The sequence below is a fragment of the Oryza glaberrima genome, chromosome 11 (assembly GCF_000147395.1).
Source record: "Oryza glaberrima chromosome 11, OglaRS2, whole genome shotgun sequence".
In the NCBI taxonomy this organism is placed as follows: Eukaryota; Viridiplantae; Streptophyta; class Magnoliopsida; order Poales; family Poaceae; genus Oryza; species Oryza glaberrima.
In genome coordinates this window covers 21,587,965-21,613,575 of record NC_068336.1, presented here as the reverse complement: position 1 = coordinate 21,613,575, position 25,611 = coordinate 21,587,965, and the positions used below count along the sequence as shown (strand labels likewise).

At 42.9% G+C, this 25,611-nt stretch overlaps 1 protein-coding gene across 2 annotated transcripts; it reads right to left on the bottom strand.

Moving 5' to 3' along the window:
* Window positions 1–1,556: 1,556 nt before the first annotated feature.
* Window positions 1,557–7,354, bottom strand: LOC127754458 (histone-lysine N-methyltransferase, H3 lysine-9 specific SUVH1-like). Of its 2 annotated transcripts, none has more exons than XM_052280001.1 (4): window positions 7,098–7,354; window positions 5,462–5,527; window positions 2,772–5,359; window positions 1,557–2,045 (listed from the first exon to the last, which is right to left on the bottom strand). In XM_052280001.1, the coding sequence occupies exon 3, from the start codon at window positions 5,260–5,262 to the stop codon at window positions 2,821–2,823; it is 2,442 nt and encodes an 813-aa protein (XP_052135961.1). In that variant the 5' UTR covers window positions 5,263–5,359; window positions 5,462–5,527; window positions 7,098–7,354; the 3' UTR covers window positions 1,557–2,045; window positions 2,772–2,820. The 2 variants fall into 2 exon arrangements, with proteins under 2 accessions (XP_052135961.1, XP_052135960.1); XM_052280000.1 differs by having other exon boundaries at window positions 1,557–1,971.
* Between the last annotated feature and the right edge of the window lie 18,257 nt (window positions 7,355–25,611).

Here is a 25,611-nt window from a genome sequence, read left to right as displayed (position 1 = left end):
TATAAGTGCTACAGTAACCCACATGCGCTAATGACGGATTAATTAGGCTCAAAAGATTCGTCTCGCAGTTTCCAGGCGAGTTATAAAATTAGTTTTTTCATTCCTATCCGAAAAACCCTTCCGATATCCTGTCAAACATCCGATGTGACACCCAAATATTTTCTTTTCGCGAACTAAACACCGAAATTTCATGATATCCTAGGGATAGCATCATAAAAGTAAGACACGTACAACATCAAAGGCAAGCTATGATTGCACGGATCGATGCAATTGAACTAATCATCCGATCTACGATCCGATTACACCGTTGTGTTCGTAAGAATTGAATCTTTATAACAAGATCTCACATGATTATATTTGATAAAAAATTAGAAATTACTTTTATAATATATCTAAATTACTTAAGATTTCACTAAATTACTTCTTAGACCCATAAAAGTAAATTTAATAAAGCCTAAAAGTAATTTACATATATTATAGAATTAACTTAGAAAAAAAGTAACTTTATCACGACATTAAAAGTAAATCCGTTATGGAGGTAAAAACATGAGTCTATATAGAAATTAAATTTAATAAGTATAAATTACATCATTGACTAAAAATGTGTATAAAATAAACAACTCACAACATGAATGTATAGATTTCTTTTAATACCGTAACAAGTTACTTCACTTCTATAATATAGGGTAAATTACTTTCAGGCTTTATTAAATTACTTTTATGACTAAGAAGTAATTTAATGAAATCTAAAAGTTATTTAGATATATTATAAAAGTAATTTCTATTTTTAATAAAAGTATAGTCATGTGAGATCTTGTTATAAAGATTTAATTGTTATGAACACAATAATGTAATCAGATCGTAAATCGGATGGGTAATCTAAGAGAAAATTCCATAAGAAGAAAAAATACATGCACTTTTGAGTATACTAGTAGCAACTAAATATGAAATTGAGGTAGCTGGTTATTACCATATAGAGTACGGTCTCGTAGACACTTGTAGACACGTCCATATGTTATGGCTTCTACAGCACATATTTAGGGAGTGTTTAGTTCATGCCAAAATTAAAAATTTGATTGAAATTGGAACGATGTGACGGAAAATTTAGAAGTTTGTGTATAGAAAAGTTTTGATGTGATGGAAAAGTTGGAAGTGTGAAGAAAAAGTTGGAAACTAAACCAGGCCTAAGTTTCTGGCAAGACGGTCAATCTGGGAAGAGGAAAAGAACTGCAGCTTACCTACAAAACATGCATTTCTCTGAAGAATCATATCGGCCTGAACTTTCTCTGAAAGCAATTGCTCTTATCATTTCATCGCTCTTTGCAAATTGCTCAGTGCAGGAGGAATTACCATGACCAGGGCATCTAAAGAAATCAAATCAATCCTGCAATGGTTCAGCTGCTGCATACAACTGATTCACCTGATGAAGAGATAGATATCAGGTATGCTTTGCTGCAAAACAAACAATATACTACTAGTATACGCTATCATGTGACCTGCTGGTTTACTGAGGCAGATATCAGCTAACAGCATAACCACCATATGCAACAGGTCTCTGTATCATTTCAACCTCAGCAGATGACTGGAGCTACTACCATGATTATTACAGGATGCATTATGTAGCCATTAATATTACAGAAAAACATACGGCGAGTGCACGACTGGCATGCGAAGCACAGGAAAATCTTGCGATGCAACCATACGCATGGCATTCTACAGTTGGTAAAGTACTCTTAAACAGGAGAAACAACTACACTACAAGAACATAGTGACACGGTTCCAGCCTTCTCGGAATTCAGATGCTACGCTAAATACTAGTTATTCCAATAAAGTTTGGTACAATGCCAATGCTTTCTGCAATAAATACCCTCTTTTGCATTCTCATCCGGACGAAGGCCAACCTTATTACATGGCATCTTGAAACACTGAATGCATCCTGCTGCTTCATAGTTCTACAACAATCGCCTACTTCTGTAGGTAAGGACAGTTCAATTTGTCAGAATGGAGACGGAATACATTGCCAATATCTGTTAATCGACATGGATCTACAGGCAAAATGTGCCAAAAAGGAGATATTTAGCTTTTATTGTGTTGACAGTGATGTAAACTTTAAAAAAATTAAAGAAAATATGCTCAGTAATAAGAATATGACGTAAGGAGGGCCAGGCTTTTAGAAAGGTACTGAAGATACTTCATGGTATAAATACATTTACATAACATTATGTTACTTCTGGTCATATTATTTGTGTTCAACGCTAGAAAGTTCAAAATGGATAGTGGTACTCATGAACAAATATTTTGTGATTCAACTATATGTATGCACAAAACTAATGTGTATATGTTTTTCAAATAATTTCCATTTACCAAGTTTTCCATGTTGGCCGCTTATAACAGTATATAAATCTATAGTAGTACAGGAAACACAGGCTAAATCACAGTTCGCGAGTAAAATTTCGTAGCGAATGTGAAGGAGCAGCCTTCAACTCACAGAAGTTGTGAGTTCTGACTTCACTTAAATGAATAAGAACCAGCTATAACAACTTCATTTTGCTGGAAGGCACTAAATTACTTAACTCCATTTTTATTTGGAAATTCCAATCCATCAACCAGTTCAAAAGGTGGAACACTATGCACCCTCCAAAGTACCAAGTATCTAGCCATGAACTCCATAACATAGTAAAGAAAGTATAATTGTCACAAATAAGAACATGCAATTTTCAAGAAAAAATAGTACTGTCGGTGACGAAATGAGAAAACATCCAATGACTCACCTTGCAATGGCAGATTATGCTTTAATGTTTTTGTTGCAGGGTTCGCATTTTAGCCAAAGGAACCTCTGCACTTGCGAGACCAACATAAGCAGTTTTTGGACTTCCGACATCCAGAATTGATTCCCAGTTGAACATTACCCTGGCTCTGACCATAATCATATGTAAGCTCTGTCATCGGAGGAATATGCTTGATTGCAAAGAATGCGATATGTGGATATCCCTCGTCACCATGATCATACAAAACTGGTTGCCAAAAAACATTTGGTGAGCAGCTGTGGTTCATAAAGCGAGCTATGTTTCCAGTTCGTTTTGCACTGATAATTATTGGCAGTTGCTTAGGTGTCTCACTTGAGTCAGAAAGACTGGGTTCACCCAGTAATTCTGGTGCATAGTTCCATCTTAAATTCTGCTCAGAAGAAGGTGTCTCAAAGATGTAATCATCTTCTCCAATGATACTGTTTCTGTCAATAACTTCTCCTGCATATTCACAAATAAATGTGCCTGCCCGAATTGGATCCCAACTACGAAGTCCCCAACCTCGATCTCCTGTCTTAAACACCTCAAAGTGGATCTGAGAACCTTTCTGTACAACTCGGTTCCGGCAATTATGTGAGCATGTACAGGAATCGTTACACTCATACAGCATAGGCATCCGGCTAACAAGTATGCCTGAAGCACTGTATGGAAGATCACCGGCATTTCGATGAGTGCAAGAGCAGTTGTTATCACCAGGAAGGCACACACTTGCGCAATTGCAGCCTTGCATCTTTCTCATTGAGCTGAGAGAATTCCTGTAGTTCAGTTTAGTTGTGTAGTTGAAGTGGCTAGGACCTTTCTCATCATCCACTTCATTCACAAGGCAAACAGGCTTGCTTTCTGCACCATATGATATGTCACGCAATATAACATGGTCTCGAGAGGAAGGATTCTCCCTCCATTTTTCAGTCTTCTTCCACACTGCTATGCCATCAGGTTGACCAGGTTCTCTGAGCAGCTTGTGTTTAAACACATTAAAGCCAGTTTTTCCTTTCTCCACCCATGCTTCTCTTATTTTATAAAGGCCATCATAAATGTATATCTTACCAGTAGGACAAGTCAAATCTCTTACACTACGAACAACTCTGATTTGATTACCTCTATGCAAACTCCTTTCAAGTGCAAGATTACCTCTTTCAAGCTTTTGGTCATCCTTTCCAGACATGCCCTGTCCAGTGTAAACCAGCACATCTGGGTCATCTTCGGTATTCTCATACACACCAGCTGACACGATACTGATAGCCACAGGATCCTCCTCATTACCAAACTTAGCAGACATGTAATCAATCCCAGACATGCTCTGACTATTCAGTCCAACCAGACACATCTCTATTCTGAAGTAGAACATATCACCAACCTCGACACCTGGAACCTCTCCAATCCTCTTGTTCTTATTTGCACGAAGTTCAGCACTCATCATGATACTCCCGGCCTTTAAGTTATGTTGCTGCTTTGCTCCTTGCTTCACCTCATCCAACTGCATGAGCCTCCGCCGCAGTGCATCAAACATCATGAGTACATTATCAACAGATTCCCTAGGATCATCTGAAAACAAAGATGGCAGATTCAGAAGATTGACATCAATTTTCCTAGGCCGTCCACGTTTCCCTGTTATTATTTCACCACTGTCATCATCTATCGAAACACCTGAGTGACTTAAAGGAATCAGTGCACCATCAGGCACACGCTTTGGCCGCCCTCTCTTCCTCTTACCATCTTCTGGTAAGGTGACAGCAGAAGGTGTCTGCAAAACAGGCTCATTATATTTTGATTGAATTGGAGGAGCTGAAGTATCTGCACCATCCTGTACACGCCTGGGTCGTCCCCTTTTCCTCGTAACAGATTCATTTACAGCAGAAGCAGGTGTCTGAAAAACTGTACTATCTACCTGAGGAGCTGAAGGAGTTGACAGGACAGGTACATCTTGTACCCGCTTGGGCCGTCCCCTCTTCTTCTTACCAGATTCATCTGTGGTTGCTGAAGGAGGCGTCTGGACAGCAGTGATGTTACCTCCTGGAGCTGAAGGAACCAAATGAGCTGAAGGAACAGAAGAATCTTGCACGCGCTTGGGTCTGCCCCTCTTCCTCTTAGCAGATTCCACTGTACCTGCCACAGCTATTTGCAAATCAGGGATGGCCCCTGTGTTGTTTGCTGTACCGTTAGCAGGAGCAGCTCCATTCAAGTGAACAGCATATGGCTGCCTCTGGTTGGGGTCTGCAGGGGCAGCCGGTGATGCAAACATTGGTGGAATACTAGCAGGCATTGCCTGTTCAGTGCCCCCAGCATATGGTCCAAACGGGGTAATACAGACAATCGAAGATGAGTTTTCTTTAGCAGTGAAAGTGTGCAGACCAAGTGCCGCAGGGAACATGGGAGTCAATGTGCGCAAGGGTTTTGCATCAACAACTGCTGCATTATCCATCGGAACTGAAGTTGTCTGCCGAGTTCCAGCCATGGTAAGCCACTGTTAATCTTTTGCAAAACAAAAGTTTATGCCGTTATTTCCTTTGTATCTTCTCTAGGTTTGTTTACCAGTCATAGTTTAGGTTAAGCTGGATAGGGGTAAAAAGGAGACCTATCAGTATACAATTGAGCAAGAAATTAAAGCTATGTTTATTTAATGCAGCATATTTTAAGTCATCTGTTTTACTGACCAAGGAGAATAAACAGCAGATCTAAAAGGAAGCTTGGTCGTTCATCACAGATCTTGAGCTAACCAACTGCAACACAAGAGATATGTATAAACATCGATATGAGAAGACTAAGAATTACTAAAGCATGATAAAAATCAACATGCAAAGACTAAATCAATAGAACATCCCATTAGAAGATTATCAACTAGCAGAAGAGATTGAATAGATATTTTACATGAAGCTAAGATTAGAAACAGATTCCTATTTTGTCGCAACAAGTTAAAATAGAAATAATAATAACGACGCTTGTTGATAATTAGATGGGTGGAGACCATTTTGCATGTAAAACAAAGAATAATGATGCTTGTTAATAATTAGATCATTTAAGATAACCAAAAGTTTCCTGAGAATAACACCTTGTGACTGCTATAGATTAGAGTCATTTGATAAAAAAATCACTTTCTAGAAGGGAAAAGGAACAAGATAGCCATGCATTTACAGGATGGCAAAGATAGCGAATCAGCACAAGGAGGGTCACTAGGCATGCACTTCGGTAGTGTATAAGCACAATAGCGGGAAGGGGGTTGCACCTTCCCGTGACAACTAATGTAGGTGTCTTTTACCCACACTCTATTTTGTCGACTATGAGATGAGCGCAACAGAACACATTTAAATATTTGTCTCATAGCAGCATACTAGATAGAATCACAGCTAATGGCCCCTATTGGACACATGATGCAATAAAAGCCATGAAGAGTGAAACCGTCCCCACGCATCACTGGAGTCGAACCGCCATACCAGTGTGTGCTACCGCGCTGACATATCATCACAGCTATAACTGATGGTAGTGTTTCGCTATTGGGCACCATACCCACTTTATTAGCTAATTCCGTTTGTCTCTATCCATTCTTGTCATCCGATCCAAGGATTCCAATTATGTTATTCCAACTCTTAAAGGGGGCTAAGCAAGAAACATTGCCTGCCTCCCCCCATAAATAAATACATATGGCGCGAGAACAGCCCACGGAGGGGCATGTCGTCGCCTTATCCCCTAAGCACATTAATGGCCAAAACCAATCTCCTACATTAACACACATAAATATAAAAACCTACAAACAAAGCACCGAAAGAGTTGCAACGATTGCCCTTACATTAGCTCAATCGCAAAACCCCTCCCCGTTCCATGCATACGAAACCCTCGGCAAGCTACCTACCCATCCATGATCCCCATCCAGCGACGGGCGTGCGGCCATGGAAGGATGTGGTGAGGCTCAGTTCAATCAATCCAAACCACCTTCATCTATTGGCCCATAGGTAATCCCTTCCCTCCTTGGAACCCTTTTCCTTTTCTTTTTTCTAGACTCGATAACCACAGCCATCATTGACAACAACAAATACGATGCAGCCGCATAAACCAGAAACCTGTCCATCTACAATGCCAAAGTTTGATACGAAATCAGGTCTACCACATCCATACACACATATATTGAGACATACAACATATAGCACTCAGATCTGAACAAAATATCAAAAAAAAAAAAAAGGCAACTCTAGCACTATAAGGCATTCATGCACAAGCTTAGAAACTACTATAGCACTCAGATCTGAACAAATCAATCCCCAAAATACAAGTAGTATGCTCAGATTTGTAGTATACCTTGATTTGAAGAGGAGTGGAAGGAGAAAAAATTGGTCTGCTCGCTGCCCCCTACGTCCTTGCCGACTGGGCCGCCAGGAGAGTCCCCGCCCTCGCCGCCGCCCGCGGCCGCCCGGAGTCGCCGCCCGTCTCCCACTCCGCCCTCGAGCCCGCCTGGTGCGCCGCCGGAAGGTGAGTACAGAGGAGGGAGGAGAGCTCTAGGGTTTTGGCACGGTGAGAAGAGAGGCAAAAAAAAGGGGGGGAAGGGATGGAGTCTGGAGACGACTATGCCGATCGTGTGGGATGAGTCTCCTATGACATAACGTCATTGGGACTTTGTCATTGACCTGTGGGACCCACAAAGGTTGGGCCCACACGTCAGTGTCTCACGTCTCTCTGACTTTACGTCGAAAAAGCGCGATCTGATCGGGTGCGGGAAAAATCGGACGCCCACGTCAGCACGATGTTATCAAGCAAGCATGCATGTAAAACTACTTTAAACTATTTTTTTCTCTTAAATTATTTATCCAAATCACGATCTAATTACACCATTAAATCCGTTACAATTAAATCTTTAAAATAAAACCACACATTAATATATTCCGATGAAAAAAATTTTAGCTTATTATTGAATTATTTTTAAATATTGCATGTTGTTACACCAATCATTTAAATCGGGCGTTGTTTCACCTTCCAATAATTAAACAGTGTTTCAGCAAATAGAGAGAATGTTTCAAGTCACTGCAACATTTGATCCATACATAGTGAAACATTATAAGCACCTAGGTGAAACATTTTTTGTGGAACAAAAAATGAAACGAATTCCCTAAATAGAGAGTTTTCCATAATATGTGGCTAATTTGTTGCAAAAGAATGTTTCAATTCACCGCAACATTAGATCTATACACAGTGAAATATTGTGAGTACACTAGGTGAAACATTTTTTGTGGAACAAAAAATGAAACGGATTCCCTTAATATAGGGTTTCTATAATATGTGGGTGATTTGTTGCAACGGAGTATGTGGTGAGGACACGTGGCAGGTGTTTACAGGGACATGTGGTGGGCTGGGGTGGCGTGCGCACGTCGGGGGTGGGAGCGCTCGATTTTTTTCCACCCCTCCCCGCCGACCGATCTAAAGGATTTTCGAAAGGGATGGGGGAGGAGGTGAGCACAGCGAAGGCCGCCCCATCCGGCCTAATCCGCGCAGAGCCAGTATCTGGAGGGAATATTTCCTATATGTGGTGGCCATATCCTAGTGCTGCTATCCATCTAAACACCCAAAAATTTCAGCGGGCATATCCTAGACGAGCCTATCCTAGTATCCAAACACACCCTAAATTAACCGCCTTACCGGCCATCTACTTCACCGAAGAACGATTAATTAACCAAGTAGTCATTCCCTTCTAAAATAATGTTTTATAATGCAGATTTCGTTGATCCCAAAATCTTAGCTTACTAAATAATTAAAATATTGTCACAAAAATAGATAAATAGATATAAAAAATTGAAGATTTGCTCTGGGATCAAAATGATACTAGGTAGATTTTTGTTATCAAAATTAAAAAAAACAATTTCATTACCAATATTGTTAATATTTTTTATATGCTCAAACACATACGTATATATATCAGAGACTACATGCTTATGTCCTAAACATCATTAGAACGAAACAATGTTAATTAAGTGGTAGTAATCGATGGGCGCAAATGCAAGCTACAGATATGTATATACTCGTCCATAAAAATAATATGACCTAATCATCACATACCGTTGTTTTTTTTTCCAATTTAATTTGGTCGCACGCGATGTATATATATCCGTTGAAGTAACTTTGTGAACGCATTGCATGTACATTCAATACGGTTACTGGGTCTCTCAGTACCTTTTTAAATTTATAATTCTTCGCGATTGGAATTAGTTTTACTATTTAATAGCCATTCATACACAAATAACCAGAATAACTTTGACCCTCTTTATTTTAGCTTAGAATTATTATAATCTAGAATACTTAGCCAGACTATTATAAACTAGATTATAATAAACTGACACATAAAGCACCCAATAATCTTAAAAATACATCTAGGGGTAGTGGATTTTTAGCCATCCAATAATTAAAAAGAGCTTTACTCTATACAAATGAAGAAGATAGAATGCAATAAATAAAATGAAAAGGAGTATTTACTGTCCACTGCAGATTGTACCATGCAAGTATCAACTTTTCAGCCTCAGATTACCGTGGGTCGGATGGTACCAATAGTACACAGCCAGTTAAGAGCAAGATCATATCAAATGAAGATGATATGGAAATCTTTTGCAGCTATCAACTGGCTGTACTGTTGGTATGATCTTGCTCTTAACTGTCCTCGATCGACCTGTCGGCTGTCGACACAAATAAAAGTTTCAGTGATCACATTAACAAAATCACAATTCGCACGTAGTACCATCCGACCCACGGTAATCTGATGTATCCTATACACACAGATATGTAGCTGCACTCATGCACACGAGAGTTCATAGCCATTCGATCAAGATCCTGTGGCCAAATCTCACAAGCGTAGCACTTTTCCAAATAAACGCCCGCCTCCTCCACTCACATTTTACAACGACCGTAACACTCGCTTCTTTCATAGTAAGGCGGTTTGGAGGGCAAAGAAGAATCGGATTCAGTCTCTTAAAGACAGTGCTGGCACTGTACACCATTCGGCAACAGCAATGGAGCAGCTGGCTACTGAATATTTTCAGGAAGTGTATTCTGCCGACCCTAGTCTGGATCACAGTATAGTGTCAAGTCTCTTCCAGTCGAAAGTTTTAGCACAGATGAATGAGGCTTTATGCAGCAATTTAACAGAAGAGAAGATCTCTACCGCCATCTTCCAGATCGGCCCGCTGAAAGCGCCGGGCCCCGATGGATTTCCAGCCAGGTTCTATCAACGAAATTGGGGCACAATTAAAAGTGAGGTAGTCAAGGCAGTTCATAATTTCTTCATCATAGGAGTGATGCCGGAGGGGATAAATGACACAGCAATTGTTTTGATTCCGAAGATTAAGCAGCCCACCCAACTGAAGGACTACCGGCCGATCAGCCTCTGTAATGTCATTTATAAAGTGGTGAGCAAATGTCTGGTTAACAGGCTGAGACCGTTCCTAGATGAACTGGTTTCGCCTAATCAAAGTGCTTTTGTCCCTGAGCGTCTTATAACTGACAATGCTCTAGTAGCTTTTGAGTGTTTCCATTTCATACAAAAGAACAAGAATCCAAACAAGGCTGCATGTGCTTACAAGTTGGACCTGTGCAAGGCTTACAACAGGGTAGATTGGAGGTTTTTGGAGCAAGCAATGCACAAGATGGGTTTCGCTCACCGATGGGTTAGTTGGATAATGTCGTGTGTAACCACAGTGAGATACTCTGTGAAATTCAATGGGACCTTGTTAAGTGCATTCGCTCCAACAAGAGGTTTACGCTAGGGCGATCCTCTCTCTCCATTTCTTTTCCTGTTTGTGGCTGATGGACTGTCACTCCTTCTGGAGGAAAAAGTTAGGCAAGGAGCTATTTTGCCTCTTCACGTTTGCCGCCGGGCACCAGGGATCTCTCACTTATTGTTCGCTGATGATACCCTACTGTTTTTTGAAGCAGTGAAAGAGCAGGCTGTGGCAATCAAGCAAGTTCTGAATGACTTTGCCGCAAGCACTGGCCAATTGATTAACCCGTCGAATGCACAATCATGTTTGGTGCGGCTTCCCCTGCAGCAATTCAACAGGATATCAGACCGATTTTGCAAGTTGGTGATAATGGTTTCGATGACAGATACCTGGGGTTTCCGACACCGGAGGGTAGAATGAAGAAAGGGCATTTCCAGAGTTTACAAGAGAAGGTTTGGAAACGAATTCTGCTGTGGGGCGAAAACCATCTGTCATCGGGTGGAAAGGATGTGCTTATAAAAGCTGTTCTTCAAACCATACCGGTTTACGTCATGGGTATTTTTAAAATCCCTGATGCAGTGTGCGATGAGCTGACAAAGGCCATTAGGAACTTTTGGTGGGGAGCAGTTGGGGGCAAAAGAAATACGCATTGGAAATCTTGGAATTCCATAACCAAGTCGAAGCAAAGAGGGGGTCTGGGCTTTCGTGATACTAGGCTCTTCAACCAAGCGCTTTTGGCCCGATAAGCTTGGAGACTGTTAGAGAATCCAGATAGTCTCTGTGCACGCCTTCTAAAGGCAAAGTACTATCCCAACGGTTCCATCGTTGACACCTGTTTCAGCGGGAATGCTTCACCTGGGTGGAGAGGAATTGAACATGGGTTGGAGCTACTCAAGAAAGGAATTATTTGGCGGGTGGGTAACGGACAATCCATAAGAGTATGGCGAGATCCCTGGTTACCGAGAGATTATTCCAGACGGCCCATCACCCGCAAAGGTAATTGTCGTATCAAGTGGGTGTCGGATTTGCTACAGGATGATGGAACTTGGAGGGTTGATAAAGTGCAGGAACACTTTTGGCCGATAGATGTAGAAATGATCCTGAAGATTCGCACCTCAGCTTCACTTAAATCCGATTTTTTGGCTTGGCATCCTGATAGATTGGGAAAATTCTCGGTCAGGAGTGTGTACCACTTGGTCGTTTCGCTTGCAGAGACCGGTGATTGCTCCAGTTCTACAGAGGTGCTAGTAAATAAATCTTGGAAGCGTATCTGGGCGTGCAATGTCCCACAAAAAGTCAGAATCTTTGCTTGGAAGGCTATATCTAATAGTCTCCCCACAATGAAGAACAAAAAGAAGAGGAATCTGGAGTTGTTGAGCACTTGCTGCATATGTGGAGCCAAGGAAGAGGATGTTGCCCATGCGCTTTGTCATTGTCAGCAAGCGAGGAACCTGTGGTCGGCTATGTATTCTGCGAGAGCCATCTCTCATGACGTGAATAGTGCTTGGTCCGGGACGGATTGGATCCTGAACCTTTTGGAGGTGCTCCCAAAGGAAGAGGATGCCATGTTTCTCATGCTAATGTGGCGCATTTGGCATAACAGAAATGAGATCACCCATGGTAAATCAATTGCGCCAGTGGCTGTCTCTCAGAGATTCATCTTTAGTTATGTTAGCTCGCTAACTACTATTAAGCAGTACCCTCAAGCTGACATAATTAAAGGTAAACAGGAGGCACACCCGGACCGCATTAGGCTTCCCAGCCAAGCTCCCCCCGCAGTCAGTTCGCCTAGGCGCTGGGAGAAACCGAGCACAGGGTGGATGAAATTGAACGTTGATGGATCCTTTCAGGCTTAGGATGGTAAAGGTGGAATTGGGGCTGTTTTGAGAGACAGCTCTGGAAATGTTATTTTTGCTGCCTGTGGGTCTATGCTGGTTTGTGGTAGTGCTATGGAAGCAGAGTTACTCGCGTGCAGGGAGGGTATTGCAATGGCGCTTCAATGGACGTTCCTGCCTTTCATTGTGGAAACTGATTGCTTAGAGGTGTTTAATCTAATTCAATCAAAAGAGAAGGTGCTGTCCGAGTTAGCTTTTGTTGTCAAGGAGGTTCAGGTCCTCATGACAGGCAACAGGGAGATTAAAGTCAGGAAGGTGTCCCGTGATCAGAATAGTGTTAGTCATTTCCTTGCTAACAAGGGAAGATGTGAGGCCTTAACTTCTTTCTGGCCTGATAACACTTGTAATCTCATTTCACATCTCATCGATGTGGACTCAATTGAGTAATATAGCTCCCTGTTTCCCCCGGAAAAAAAAAACCTGAATTTCATTACCCAAAGATCAGCTCGACGCATTTACTGTGTGCCAATGTGTCGAAATGGCATGCGGCAAGGATGGTCTGCACAGATGGTCTGCAATACATATATACATACATACATACACACATATATATATATATATGCACACGGGTATGTAAATGCACCCATGCACACGAGAGTCCGCAGCCATTCGATCAAGATCCTGGGGCCAAATCACAAGCGTGGCATTTTTCCAAATAAACGCCCGCCTCCTCCACTCACGTTTTGCAGAGCACCCCTCACAACGTTCCTCTTATCTCAAGCAAGTCCCAAAAAATTCAACCGATCTGGATCGGCTCCAATAGCAAACTGCCAAGTCAAACCGGCCATCTCGCCCAAGCACACGACGGTTCGTCTTCGGAGGAGACGGCGACGACAACACGCCCGCGGAGGCAAATCAACAACATGACCTCAATCAATGGTGCCAAAAATAAACGATTTGATTTAAGATTTCTTTCTGTGCTTTGCATCCCGTTTCATCGGAGCAACTGGGCTTCGGCCACCTGAAGCCCACGGTGGAGACTATAAATGGCTAAGCACCTGCGTCACCAGCCACTGTGGCCTAGGGCCCTAGGCGTCGTCATTGTGGAGATCTACCCATGGACAACGACGCTACTTCGCCCGATCGATGCGATGGAGCACCCCTCCGTGGCCAACCCTTCCATCAGCCATCGCGTTCCGCCGGTGCCGTCCAGCCTCGACACGCTCCGGCCCGCTGCCCTCCGTCGATGCCCTCGTGCCCGACGTGTCCTCCACCTCCCGTGTTAGTTCCTCAAGATGCTGTCGTTGAAGAAGATGCGAAAGGTGCTCGATGAGGGAAGAGGAACGTTGTGAGGGTCGCCCTCCTTTAGCCAGTTAATCCGTGAGCGCTGTAACCACAACATCTCTTCACGATAAAGTAGTTCGTTCATGTGATCCGAGGCTTGGCGAACAGCAGCACTATCTGCATATGTTTCCAGCAGCTCAGCAAGCTTTTTCCTAGCTTTCTGTAACTCACGGCCAATATTCTTGAATTTTACCTTACTCCAGGAATGCAGAGATGCCATGACCTTACGCAGAGCAGCACTAATATCACCCAGGTCAGATTTAGTCCCTGCTTCCACCCAAGATTCCTGCACAACTTCTGGCAAATACGGCTCACGTTCCCAACATATTTCATAATGCAAGATTTTCTTCCTGACTGGCTGTTTCATCTCCTGAGACAGTTGCAAGGATATGGGACAGTGATCTGAACGGGGGGAGGCCAGGTGTGCAAGAGTCGCATTAGGGAAGGTATCACGCCATGCATTGTCAGCAATGGCACGATCAAGTCTCACTCTAACATTGTTTCTTCCCTGGCGCTTATTATCATAAGTAAAGGGTGTGCCCCTGAATCCCAAATCAAAAAGTGCACACGACTGAAGAAGATCCCGGAAAGCTCGCATTTGGGGCTCTCCCCTAGGGTGAGATGAAAAATGCTCAAACTGCCAAAGAGCTTCATTAAAATCACCAATAACAAGCCAAGGTAAATTGGATGAATTCCTCACAGACCGGAGCATCGACCACATATTGTGCCTATTCTCAACTCTAGGTTCACCATACACAGGTGGCATGCCAGAGAGGGCCATCCGGCGACAAGCGAACATAAGCATCAATATATCTCTCACACAAAGCTTTTATTTCCACATTAATAGACTCATGCCAGTACAAAGCGAGCCCCCCCCCCCCCACTCATTCCATCACTATCAACTCCAGCAAAACCTCTAAGACCCAACCTATTCCGTAAACGCCTGATTCTATCCGCCTTCTATCTAGTCTCACTTAGGAAAACAATTTGGGAATCGGCCTCTTTAACTAGGCCACACAGATCGCGAACTGTCGCAGCGTTCCCCAAACCACGACAGTTCCATGCTAGGCAACTCATTGCTCCTGACGGGCCCTGAGAGCGGGTCCCGTCAGTTTACCAGTAGCCCCAGGACTGGTTGCTTCCAAAACTTCCATACTTTCCACCTCCGTCTTCCGAAACCGTTTGAGAGCTCTCGCTGGCTCCTTTGGGTCCACCTGCTTAGCCTGTTCTCTACCAGATCCTTGACCATACAACACTAAGGCCTGTTGAACTCTGTCGGATATCTTGCTCCCGCTCTGTGGTTGCGCTCTTTTCCGGTTGGTATCACTGATGTCCTCGGAAGACTCTCCTCCAAAGGATGCCGGTTGCTACAGGTTCTGTATTGCTGGAATCATATCAGTATCAGAAACAAGGTTAGATGTTGACAGCTGATGGCGTTGTTCCTCCTCCATACCCACTGGTTCTCCTTTCTGCACCATATTCTCACCTGACATGTTCAGATTGCTAGTCTGACTAGCTAGCAGTTCATCCACCACCCCGTCCCCCACATCTTCTCTTCCCTCAAAGCCATCCCGAGCATCGACCCTGTCAGGAATAATCTCCTCCCTGCTTTTACCTTTCCCCTGTTTGGAGGATGACGAGCTTGCACTCCCTGCTCCACGGAAGGCCAGATTGCGTGCCACTCCTGACTTTTGTTGGCCACGGATTGTGCTCATTCTTCTCTCAAAAGGCTTTAGCGGAGAACAACGTAGCTCAGTTGAGTAACGAAAAGGTTGATCAATATTGGCAATTCTTTTGTCACAGTCTTTATCAGAGTGCCCGATGTAACCACAAATAAAGTAGAAAAAGGGCACCCTCTCATATCGTAGCTCAAAACGTCGGACAGCTTCACTTCCCTGCACATTAATTTTTATAGCAAGCGAGGTTTTCAGCGGCTTCTTGACTGATAAATCAACCAGGATCCGGAAGAAGTCATGCTTGTTTCTGCCATCTTCACCAACATCTACTTCCCTCACATGTCCAAGTTTGCTGCCATACAGATCTCCCCTCCTCTTTGTCATAAGCACCAAGGGGAGGTCATAAATCCGTCAGGCCATCGAATTTTGCAACAAGCAGAGCGTCTCCACGGTGAAGCCATGGACTGCCCTGGAGCACAAAGTTGTAATCCCCTTCCGAGCTGAAGGTGATGATAAACATGTTATCTCTCAGGGACTTGACCTTCATGTTAGCTCGCAATCTCCATGCACGCTTCATGTCGTCAAATAGAGCCGCTTGATTGGGTGATCGAAGCGAGTAGAATCTCGACAAAACTGTCCACTGCCCAGCTAGTTGTACTTCATCATCTTTTAGCAGTACCTCCACCGCTTCATCATCCTCCTCCTCCACATCTCCTTCTGTGTATGCACCCGGCCCAGTTGAGTAGGTGTCGCTAGCCCCCGTCGCTGGCAAGGTCTTGGGATTAGCCTGGATCATCTTATCTTTACTCTGACTCGCTGACTCCAAAGCCTGCTTATTTGGGGCTAAGATGATCTCCTTAGCCGTAGTAGACGCCTCTTGACGGGAGAGCATCGCGTCGACCAGGGGCTTCGGGTGGGTGACCATCCCAGTGACGATCCCTTTATCACCCCCACCGCTAGAAGACGCCATGACCCGAAAGAGACGACAAAGAAACCGAAGCCCTAATTCGTCAGATTGGATGCAGAAGCAGCAATTGTTGGTTGTGCTTGACAGATCTGACCCAGGGTTGTTTATATAAGGGCCAGAGACCAAGAACGAATCCAGAACGAATACGGCACCCGGACCAGATCGTGACGTTTCCTTCTTCACAATCCATCTCCATATCCAAAGGCAAAGATCTCCTGGTATGTTACGATTGGGAACTAAGAAATTCTGGGGAAAGGACTGAACCTTGCAACCAGGCCGGACACACCATTGATGATAAGAATATGAATCCGATCTCAGATCAAAACCCCTCAAAACAAACTGGTTGGAAGCCGGACGACGAATCCTCAAAGCAGGTGATAACCCTGCAGACAACACACGTGGATCGGAGACGAGCTCCATCCAGAAACATCTCACGACGAGACTTACGGCCGCCGCTGCAAAATCGCCTGAGCACCACCAAAACCCTAACATAATGCATGTGTCAGTAATTAACTCTCAATCACCCACATCTCCGTGACACATGAATGGGCAAATCCTAGCGATTCATGAAATTCAGGTATTTAATCCAGTCCCTAAATTGTAATAGTCAAATTAAATATACTCTTGTGGAGATTATAGATACCACGTACCCACATGGCATGTATATCCAACTGGTTATAGGGGATAGCCTATACAGATATAATATGTTTAGGAAAGGACTCGGATATTGTGTTAACTTGTATATTAAGGAAATATCCCGTAGTCTTAGTCAGTTACAATTGCGATATATCTGTTAGCCTAGTCGTTCGTAAGGTATATGGGCTGTACATTGTAATCTCGGTTCCTCCCCCTATATAAGGAGGAGGTTCAAGTGCTCGTAGGACATAATTTTTCTCCCAGATTGTTAGATCAATAATACGCTCGGCAGAATAATTCCTAGGATTTATGCGGGTAAACCTCTCAGATTATGCGGATTCGGTTGCTGGTCCAGTACTGGAGGAGGTGTGCTGTACTGGGCTGTCAGCTTGTCAGTCTCGCTGCTGTGAAGTGTGAAGCTGCCGTTTTTTTGTTCGGCGTAGTGAATGTTTACCGCTCGAAAGTTGAAACGGGAGTTGTTTAGATTCAAAAAAATTTTTGCTCAAAAACGACACATCAAATATTTGGACACATACATAAAGCATTAAATGTAAAAAAAAATAATTACACGGCTTGCATGAAAATTGCGAGACAAATCTTTTGAGCCTAATTACGCCATGATTTGACAATGTGATGCTACAGTAAACATTTGCTAATGACGGATTAATTAGGCTTAATAAATTTGTCTCGTAGTTTACAGGCGAAATCTGTAATTTGTTTTATTATTAATCTACGTTTAATACTTCAAATATGTATCCGTATACTTCAAAAAATTTACACCTAAAGAACTAAACACATCCATGGTTCATTTTTATTATAGCCCGAATAATGAGAAAATTCGATACCGACATCCCTGATGTAGATTTTATTTCGGTTTTTGTTAGCACGTCTTTCAAACTACTAAATAGTGTGTTTTTAAAATATTTCTATACGGAAATTGATTTAAAATATTAACTAAATCTATTTTTTCAAGTTTATAATAATTAAAACTCAATTAACAATATGCTAACGGCTTTCTCGTTTCGCATGCGTTAACTTCAACTTTATCTCAGACACCACCTGATAGAGTCCCGTTTGGGAGAGATAAAATTGATGGATCTATGGATAATTTGATTTTGTGATAGTTATTTATGGGTATAAACAAGTGAAAAAAAACTATTACAAAGTGAAAAGGTTATTTTAGAAAAGTAGTCTACGAAACTTTTTTTTAAGAAAGTTGTTGTGTGAAATGTATCGTTTATGAGATTGGGAAACATGCAAATAAAAATCCAGCATCAAAAAAGAACAAAGTCTTAAATCAGATGAATTAAATATTATATATTATTAACCTAATAGATAGCTTGAAATAAAATGTCTATCGAGAATTGGTATGTGCAATAAAATTTCTGAGGAATTGAATTGTACTTTTAAAGTTGGCATTAATAATCGGTACCTAATTTTTCGGCATTAGTAAAAAAGAATGGGGCTGTAATGGGAATGTCTTAATTTAAAAAAAAACTAGAACTATGTTATTTGAATGGAGATGAAATCTCGATTATGTACTATGTCATGTACTTTCATGTGTGATTTTTCTACAGAATTCATTCATTTTAAATATATAGCGCCTAATAAGAATAAAAAGTTTGTGAAATTTCTTCTTACCGTGGTTTAAAAATATAAGGTGTTTTTCTTTACTAGTGAAATGGCGCATGACCATTATCAACTGGAACAATTTCAGTTTCTATGTTTGCTCTAGTGACACGCTGGCGCGTATTATAGTATCGGAGTGCAAGAAAAGCTGTCTACAACATATATCATCTAATGAGAAACTATTAAGAGCAGCGGAAGGGGCGCCCGCTCGGCTATGCCACGTCGGATAGGCACGGGTGGTTTTTTTTGAAAAGGTCCTTCTATGTTTCTGTAATTCGATTTAGGTCCCTCGCAAATAGTACATATGAGACAATTTTTTATGTCTAGTAATATTAGTATGAGCTGTCATAGGACTCATTAAAAAGCTCATAACTCTGGATTTTTCAAAAGATGACAGAAACAATGAAACATCAGGGTTTATCTGCAATTATCATGAAATAATCAAATAATACTCGCACTTTAATATGAAACATATTTAAATATATATTAAATATTATAAAAATGATAGATAGATTTGTTCAAATATTGTGCAAATGATGTGAGGGGTGATAATTGGATATGCTTGCATGTTAATTTGTAGAATTAAATAAATTGTAGATGATGTCGCATGCTTGTATGAGGTTATATGTATTATTATTAGTGGGTGATGATGTGACATAGTTATATGTTGAGCTTTAGATTTAGTGGACTATAACTTTATATAACTTTATAGTAAGTATAGATATGTCACTTAATTCATTTTATGCATGTCTCTGAATTTTTCCTACCTTACATCCCTGAGGGTCTGATAAATAATGGGTTAAGTTCGGTTTAACCTCCTCACCTATCATAAAACTGTAAATTACCCTCCTTAACTTTTATACCATATATTTTACACCTCCTAACTATTTAATCCAGATAAATTACATCCTCTTTTGTGGTTTTAAGCTGATGTGGTCGCCCAGTTAGGGCAAGTACTATAAGCCCTTAAACACTTGCCCCTAGATGACATGTAGACTCATTTGCTGATGTGGAAAAGAGAAGGAAGAAGAGAGTGAAGGAGCCACCTCTGGATAATCTCTACACAAAATTCAATAAAAATGTGATAGTACTAAAGTTATGGCAAAATTTGCTACAGAACACCCAAAGTTTGTGGCATTTGTTGTGAGACACCCAAAGAACGTGTATCTTTTTGTGTACACTGCAAAAATGTGGTAATTAGCTGCTGGACACCCACCTTATTATTTTATTATTCTTGGTGGAAACGGAGAGAGAAAGAGCATTGAAAGTACCAAAATGCCCCAGTACACTGTTCTTCTTCCTACTTCTCTTCCTTTTTCTTTATTCTCCTCTTTTCTTCTCCCATAGGGCTCTGCTTCGCCATGGGCGCGTTGTTGAGGCGGATGACGAGGTCGTGCCGTCGATCTGCGGGCCACGGCTGGAGCCGAGGAGCACAGGCGTTGTTCCCGACCACGGCGAGACCTCTCCCCATGCGGCGGAAAAACAACCGTGGTGAGGGTTAGTTGTCGGGTCCCGAAACTAATGATTTGGTAACCGACATGTTTAGACTAAATCAAGCCCTGGATCAGTAGATTGATACAGGTTCAACAATCTGGATCTTCATTGCATATATTTTGAGAAGGCTCCAAAGGAGATTCCTTTACATAAAATAATAGGGTATTTACAAACTTGTGGCTAACTATTACGACAGAAGCTATACGATAACTCAACTCTAGTGTTTTGCTATAGACTTAAACCATCTATCTAATCTATACTTGAGAACTAAGTTAAAATGAGATTAACTTGTATGATTGAACTCCCAGCTTCGGTAAGAACTCTAAAATGACTCTGAAAAAGGTGGGGTTAAAGCAAGGGTGAGTACAACGTATTCAGCAAGCTATTATATTAATCAACAATGAATGCATGAAATAATAATATTTGAGTAGGGTTAGATTTACTTGCAGAAAGCAGAGAATATAGAAGGAAAGTCTATAATGTTTTAAATGCAACAGTATTTAATAAAGTTTGAAATTATGTTTCTAACCAAGATGCCATTGTGAGTCCTAATGCCCGATAACTGCGAGCACGGCTATTCGAATAGTTTTAATGATACTCATACTGCAGTAGATGTACGCTTTACCCGCAATCCATGACGTGCCAAACACATTAGCCTTGTCATGGCAAAGCTTTTCGGTCACTAACATCAGTGGTACTTGTTCCATGAACTCTAGTCCCCATGCGCTCTGAACGTAACGTTATCAGCAGCGAGAGGAGTTCTGGCGTTCCCGAGGCCTTTAGAGAGAACTGATTGTATGACACCATGTCATCGCAATCAGGGTTTACAAACAGTTCGTGATATCACAATTCATCTCATATATTTACCTGCACCTCGGTAAATATCACAATCGCCCTTCGCGGCGTAAATTTGCCTCCTGCGCGAGGACTTAAAATAAGAACCACTACACAGAGGTACCACCTTTGCTAGATAACTTAATCAGCTAGGTCTATGCCCATACGAGAATTGCGGTCGTACTCGTATGTTCTTCACATGTACTTGGCAATCTTATGTCGGTTGGAACGGTACTAGCCACTCAGAAATCAACCATTTCTACCGTACTGTCCCAATCTAAGTTCATTAAATTTTGTGCATAATCTAACTAGGCAGGGCTAAGCAAAAGCTAGCATATCTGGTTTGCTATATGTTCAGGTTATGCATTCAAAATCATGAATGACTAATGCATAGAAAAGGGATATAGAATATAGGGTAATTATGCTCAAGGGGAGGAATAATAACTTGCCTTGCTCCAACGCAAATAAATCCGAAATAGGCAACCTGATTATCTGATGCTTGAAATACCACATGTTGCCATCCATATAAAATAGACTCTACTGAAGAAGGGGAAGATCCAAATTCAATAAAAGCCATAAAATAGCAAGAAAAAGATAAACGGTTAGGAGGACTAGGGTTTAGGGTATAGCTTATCTCTTTTATGCAGGTATATGGATTACTGGGCTGATATTTTATATGTGGATTCTAAAGAGTTGGTGGCTAGGGTAGAGAGGGAATTAAGCGGCTAAGGTCACCTATATTTTATGTGCAAACTCTGATTGGTTGGTGGATAGGGAGTATAGTGGATAATTGAATTGGTTGAGCAGATATGTGACTGGTATTGGCTGATAGTGGGTTTGGATAGGATTATACCTAGGGTTCGGTTATATTTAGGCCGATTGAGGAGTAGGGCAGTATATCAGCCAGGTTCTATATTTTATGTAGGTGGCTAAGATATGGTGGATAAAATGGTAGGTGGCTAAGATATGGCGGATAAGTAATATTGTAGTGGATGTGGGATTTGGATGGCAGGCTGATTAAGGTTTCAGTTGTCTGATATCGAGGTAAGATAAATATTGGCTAGGGTTTAGGTGTTCGCTAGTCGTAGCTAAAGCATGACGACTAGGTTTGGTAGCCGGTGTCGATAGACAATATAACGGCCAGAGGGATGGGAGGTTTGTGCAGGTTTAGCGAGGCGGAAGTGTTACTCTGACAACCGTGAGTGGCGGCGGAGCGGCTAGGATCACACAGAGCTCAAGAGCTAACTGTGCGGCGTCCTGTGGAGGTCGAGGGAATAGTGAAGCTCCGACCGTTGTACGCATCAAGGCGTGGGATGCCGGGAGCAGCACTTCGACCTTGGGTTTGGTTTTACCGGGCTTTACAACCAACGGTTCGACGTCGGGGCCAATAGACCGCAAACGTCCCCATGGAAGGCGTAAAGTTCCAACCGGCGGCTTTTTAGTGGCTAAAGGGTATTTTGGGGTAAAAGAAAATATTTGAAAAAGGCAAATATAAATTCAAATGATATTTGAATAAATTCAAATAAAATTATAAAATAACAAATTAGGCATCAAAATGAAGCATTTGAATTTAGATGAATTTAGGTCTAGGTTTCACTGAGATCGGATCTACGGTTTAGGAGATATGGGCTTCTAAAGATTGGAATTTGAATTAAATAGAGTAAATTGCGAAAGTATACTGTTCATGGGCCCACCTGTCAGGGATTCCTTTTTCTTTTTCTTTTTCTCCTCTTCTTCTTCTTCTTCTTCTTCTTCCCGTCTCTTTCTTCTTTTTCTCCTCGGTCGAACAGAGAGGAGGAGGAGAGGGGGCGCCGGGCTCCGGTGGCGAGGAGGCGGTGACGCCGGCGGCCAGTGGTGTTCCCGACTGCAACGCACCTAGGGATGGCAGTGGCCGGCAAAGGGAGTAAGGGAAATAGCCGGAACGGCGGATGGAAGGTCGTGAACCGGGAGGAGAGAGAGAGCTCCGGTGAGGTTTGATTCAGAGGTGGAGGAAGAGGGGAAAGGGGAAAAATGGATTCCTCTCATCGAGGCAAGCTCGATGGCGCGAGGGATTGGCCGGTATTGCTCCGGTGAGGGAGATCGGCCGACGACAGTGATAGCCGGCCATGGCAAGGAGAGAGAAAAGAGAGGAGAGCTTCAAGCTCGGTTTGTGGGGGATAAACAGAGGGGGTTCATCCTCTTATATAGGCGATGAGAGGAGGTTCGAAGAGGATGAAGACAAGGGAGAATCGGCGACGGCGATGGCGTGGAAAGAAGGATGACGGCGCCGACTTGATTCCTTAGCGGCGACGGTTGCGGCGGCGTGCGCCGTGCAGGGCACGCGCACTGGGAGGAGGGAGGCGGCTGGGTTGTGGGCCGAACTGGGCCGGCTCGGCTTAGCTGGGCCGGCAGCCCAAGAGGAAGGAGGAAAATAGAAAGAAAAAGGATTGCGCCAAAAGGAAGAAAGAACGGAGTTTCGGCCCGATGACAAAAAGAAAGAAGTCTAATTTGTATACTTGATTTGGATAACTAGGTTTTGCGAAGAATTTGAATTAGGAGAGAATTCACAAAGGAGATTTTCTAATTTATTTGAGTGCAATATTTAGAGGTGGGGTTTGAGGGAATTTATTTGGAAGCACTCAAATAGGAAAGTAAATTAATAGTATTCCTCAAAATATTTTTGGGAATGTGGTAGGAAAATAGGTGGAGGCAAAAGGATAGGATTTCAACCCTAAAATATATGGCATGGGTTTCAAGGAATTGTTTGAGGCTAAAAGGAAATTTAGGTGACAAGGATATAATTTATTTTCTTAGCACAAGAGCAATTATTCACAATATTTGTAATAATATTTTTCTTGTGTCGAGAAGGAAATCAAGCCACAGGAATTAAATTAGCGGCTAGATCAAAAGGAAGAATTTAGATATTTGGCGATAAATAAGAATAGGTTTGGAATCAAAGGATAGGTTCAAAATCAAATGGTGGGTCGACAATTAAATCCAATAAAATTGGAATCATTTGGTTTAGGTTCTAGGACAATAGTGGAGAATTTCTTGGACCACAATTCATAATAATAAAAAGGGGTTTTCAAACTAAATTTGAATAAAAGAAACTTTAATCAAAAGAAGGTTTTAAACCAAATCAAGAAATACCTCAATTTAACCAAATATATATATTTAAATGAAAAACACAAAAGAGATTAAATACCAGAGAGGTTTTGTGCGAGTTAGTTCTAGGAGGTCCCTCTAATTATATTATCCTAGGTTTAGGAAGTTATTAAGAATATAATAATCGGCATGATGCAGGATTAGAAAATGACGCATTTTTAGGATGTTACATTAGCATAGTAAGATTTGGGAACCCTGAGAAGTCTGAGGGCAGCCGGGAGGTGGCAGCTCCTGAGCTCCAGTTTGGTGAGCTCGTGGCATGAGAAAATGGCGGTGTGAAGCGTGTGGAAGAGGAAATTGTTGAACTTCGAGAAGATTAGGGTCAGGCGTTCGATGCCCCTTCCGGCGAGGAGGATGAGCCACTCGTCCGTGTTGGCGGAGCCATCCCTCTTGATCTACCTATGGCGGAAATGGTGGACGGGGCACGTATACCGCGCGAGGATTTGGCTGACGGTGGTGGTGCCCACTTCGCTGTTGCCCAATCCGAAACGGAGCCCCGGGGAGGACTCCTAGCGGTAGGGGTGGATGTCGAGCTGGCTCGGCTCGGCTCGGCTCGGCTCGGTCTGGCTCGTTAGGATAACAAGCTAGCTTGGCTCGGCTCGTTATCCTAATGAGGTAGAAACCTAGCTCGGCTCGGCTTGTGTGCAAGATCGAGCTAGCTGATTTAGCTCGCGAGCTATGGGGGCAAGCACGAAGGGAGGCGACCATGGGGATGAGCTCGCTAGCGACCACGGGGAGAACCGAAGGAGCTCGACGGTGGATGGAACGAGCTCGACCTCGCTGGTACTGCAACCATAGGGAGGAGCTTGACAGCGGAGGAAACAAGCTCGAGCTCTCGCCGGTGACCACGGAGAGGAGCACGACGGTGAAGGGGACGAGCTTGACCTCCGCCGGCACTTGGACCACGAGGAGGAGCACTATGGCGGAGGAGAAGAGCTCGAGCTCACCGGCACCATGGGGAGGAGCTCATGTTCACTGCCGGGCGGCACCGCAGGTGGGTGGGTTGGTAGGTGGCGGCGGCGTCAGGCGCTGCAGGAGAATGCTGGGGGAGAGCGGCGACGTCGGGCGCTGGGGGAGAGGCAAAGAGCGGTGGCATCGGGTGTGGGGGAACTCAGCCACCAGCCGCAAAGGAACAGGGGAGGGATAAGGGAATGACCTAGGGTTTTCACTTTTAGTGCTCACTATTGTCTATTGGGCCTTCTAAATAAATGGGCCTATGGGCTTTGTGGCCTAGCAGCCTGATGAGGTATGGGCTCGTTAAGGCTCGCGAGCAGCTCGCGAGCTAGCTCAAGCTGGCTCGTTATCTCTAACGAGCTAAAATGCCAGCTCGGCTTGTTAGAAAAATGAAACGAGTCGAGCCGAGCTTGTCGCGAGTCGAACGAGCTAACGAGCCACGAGCTTTTCGTCCACCCCTACCTAGTGGTGGCGCGCCGCCCCGTGCTCCAGCCTAGCCAGCTGTTGCACGTGCTATATAGCTGCCACAGCACGCGCATGAGAAAGAAGGTAGCCACATAAGAAGATGAACAGAGAAAGAGAGATTGAGAAGTGGCCCCT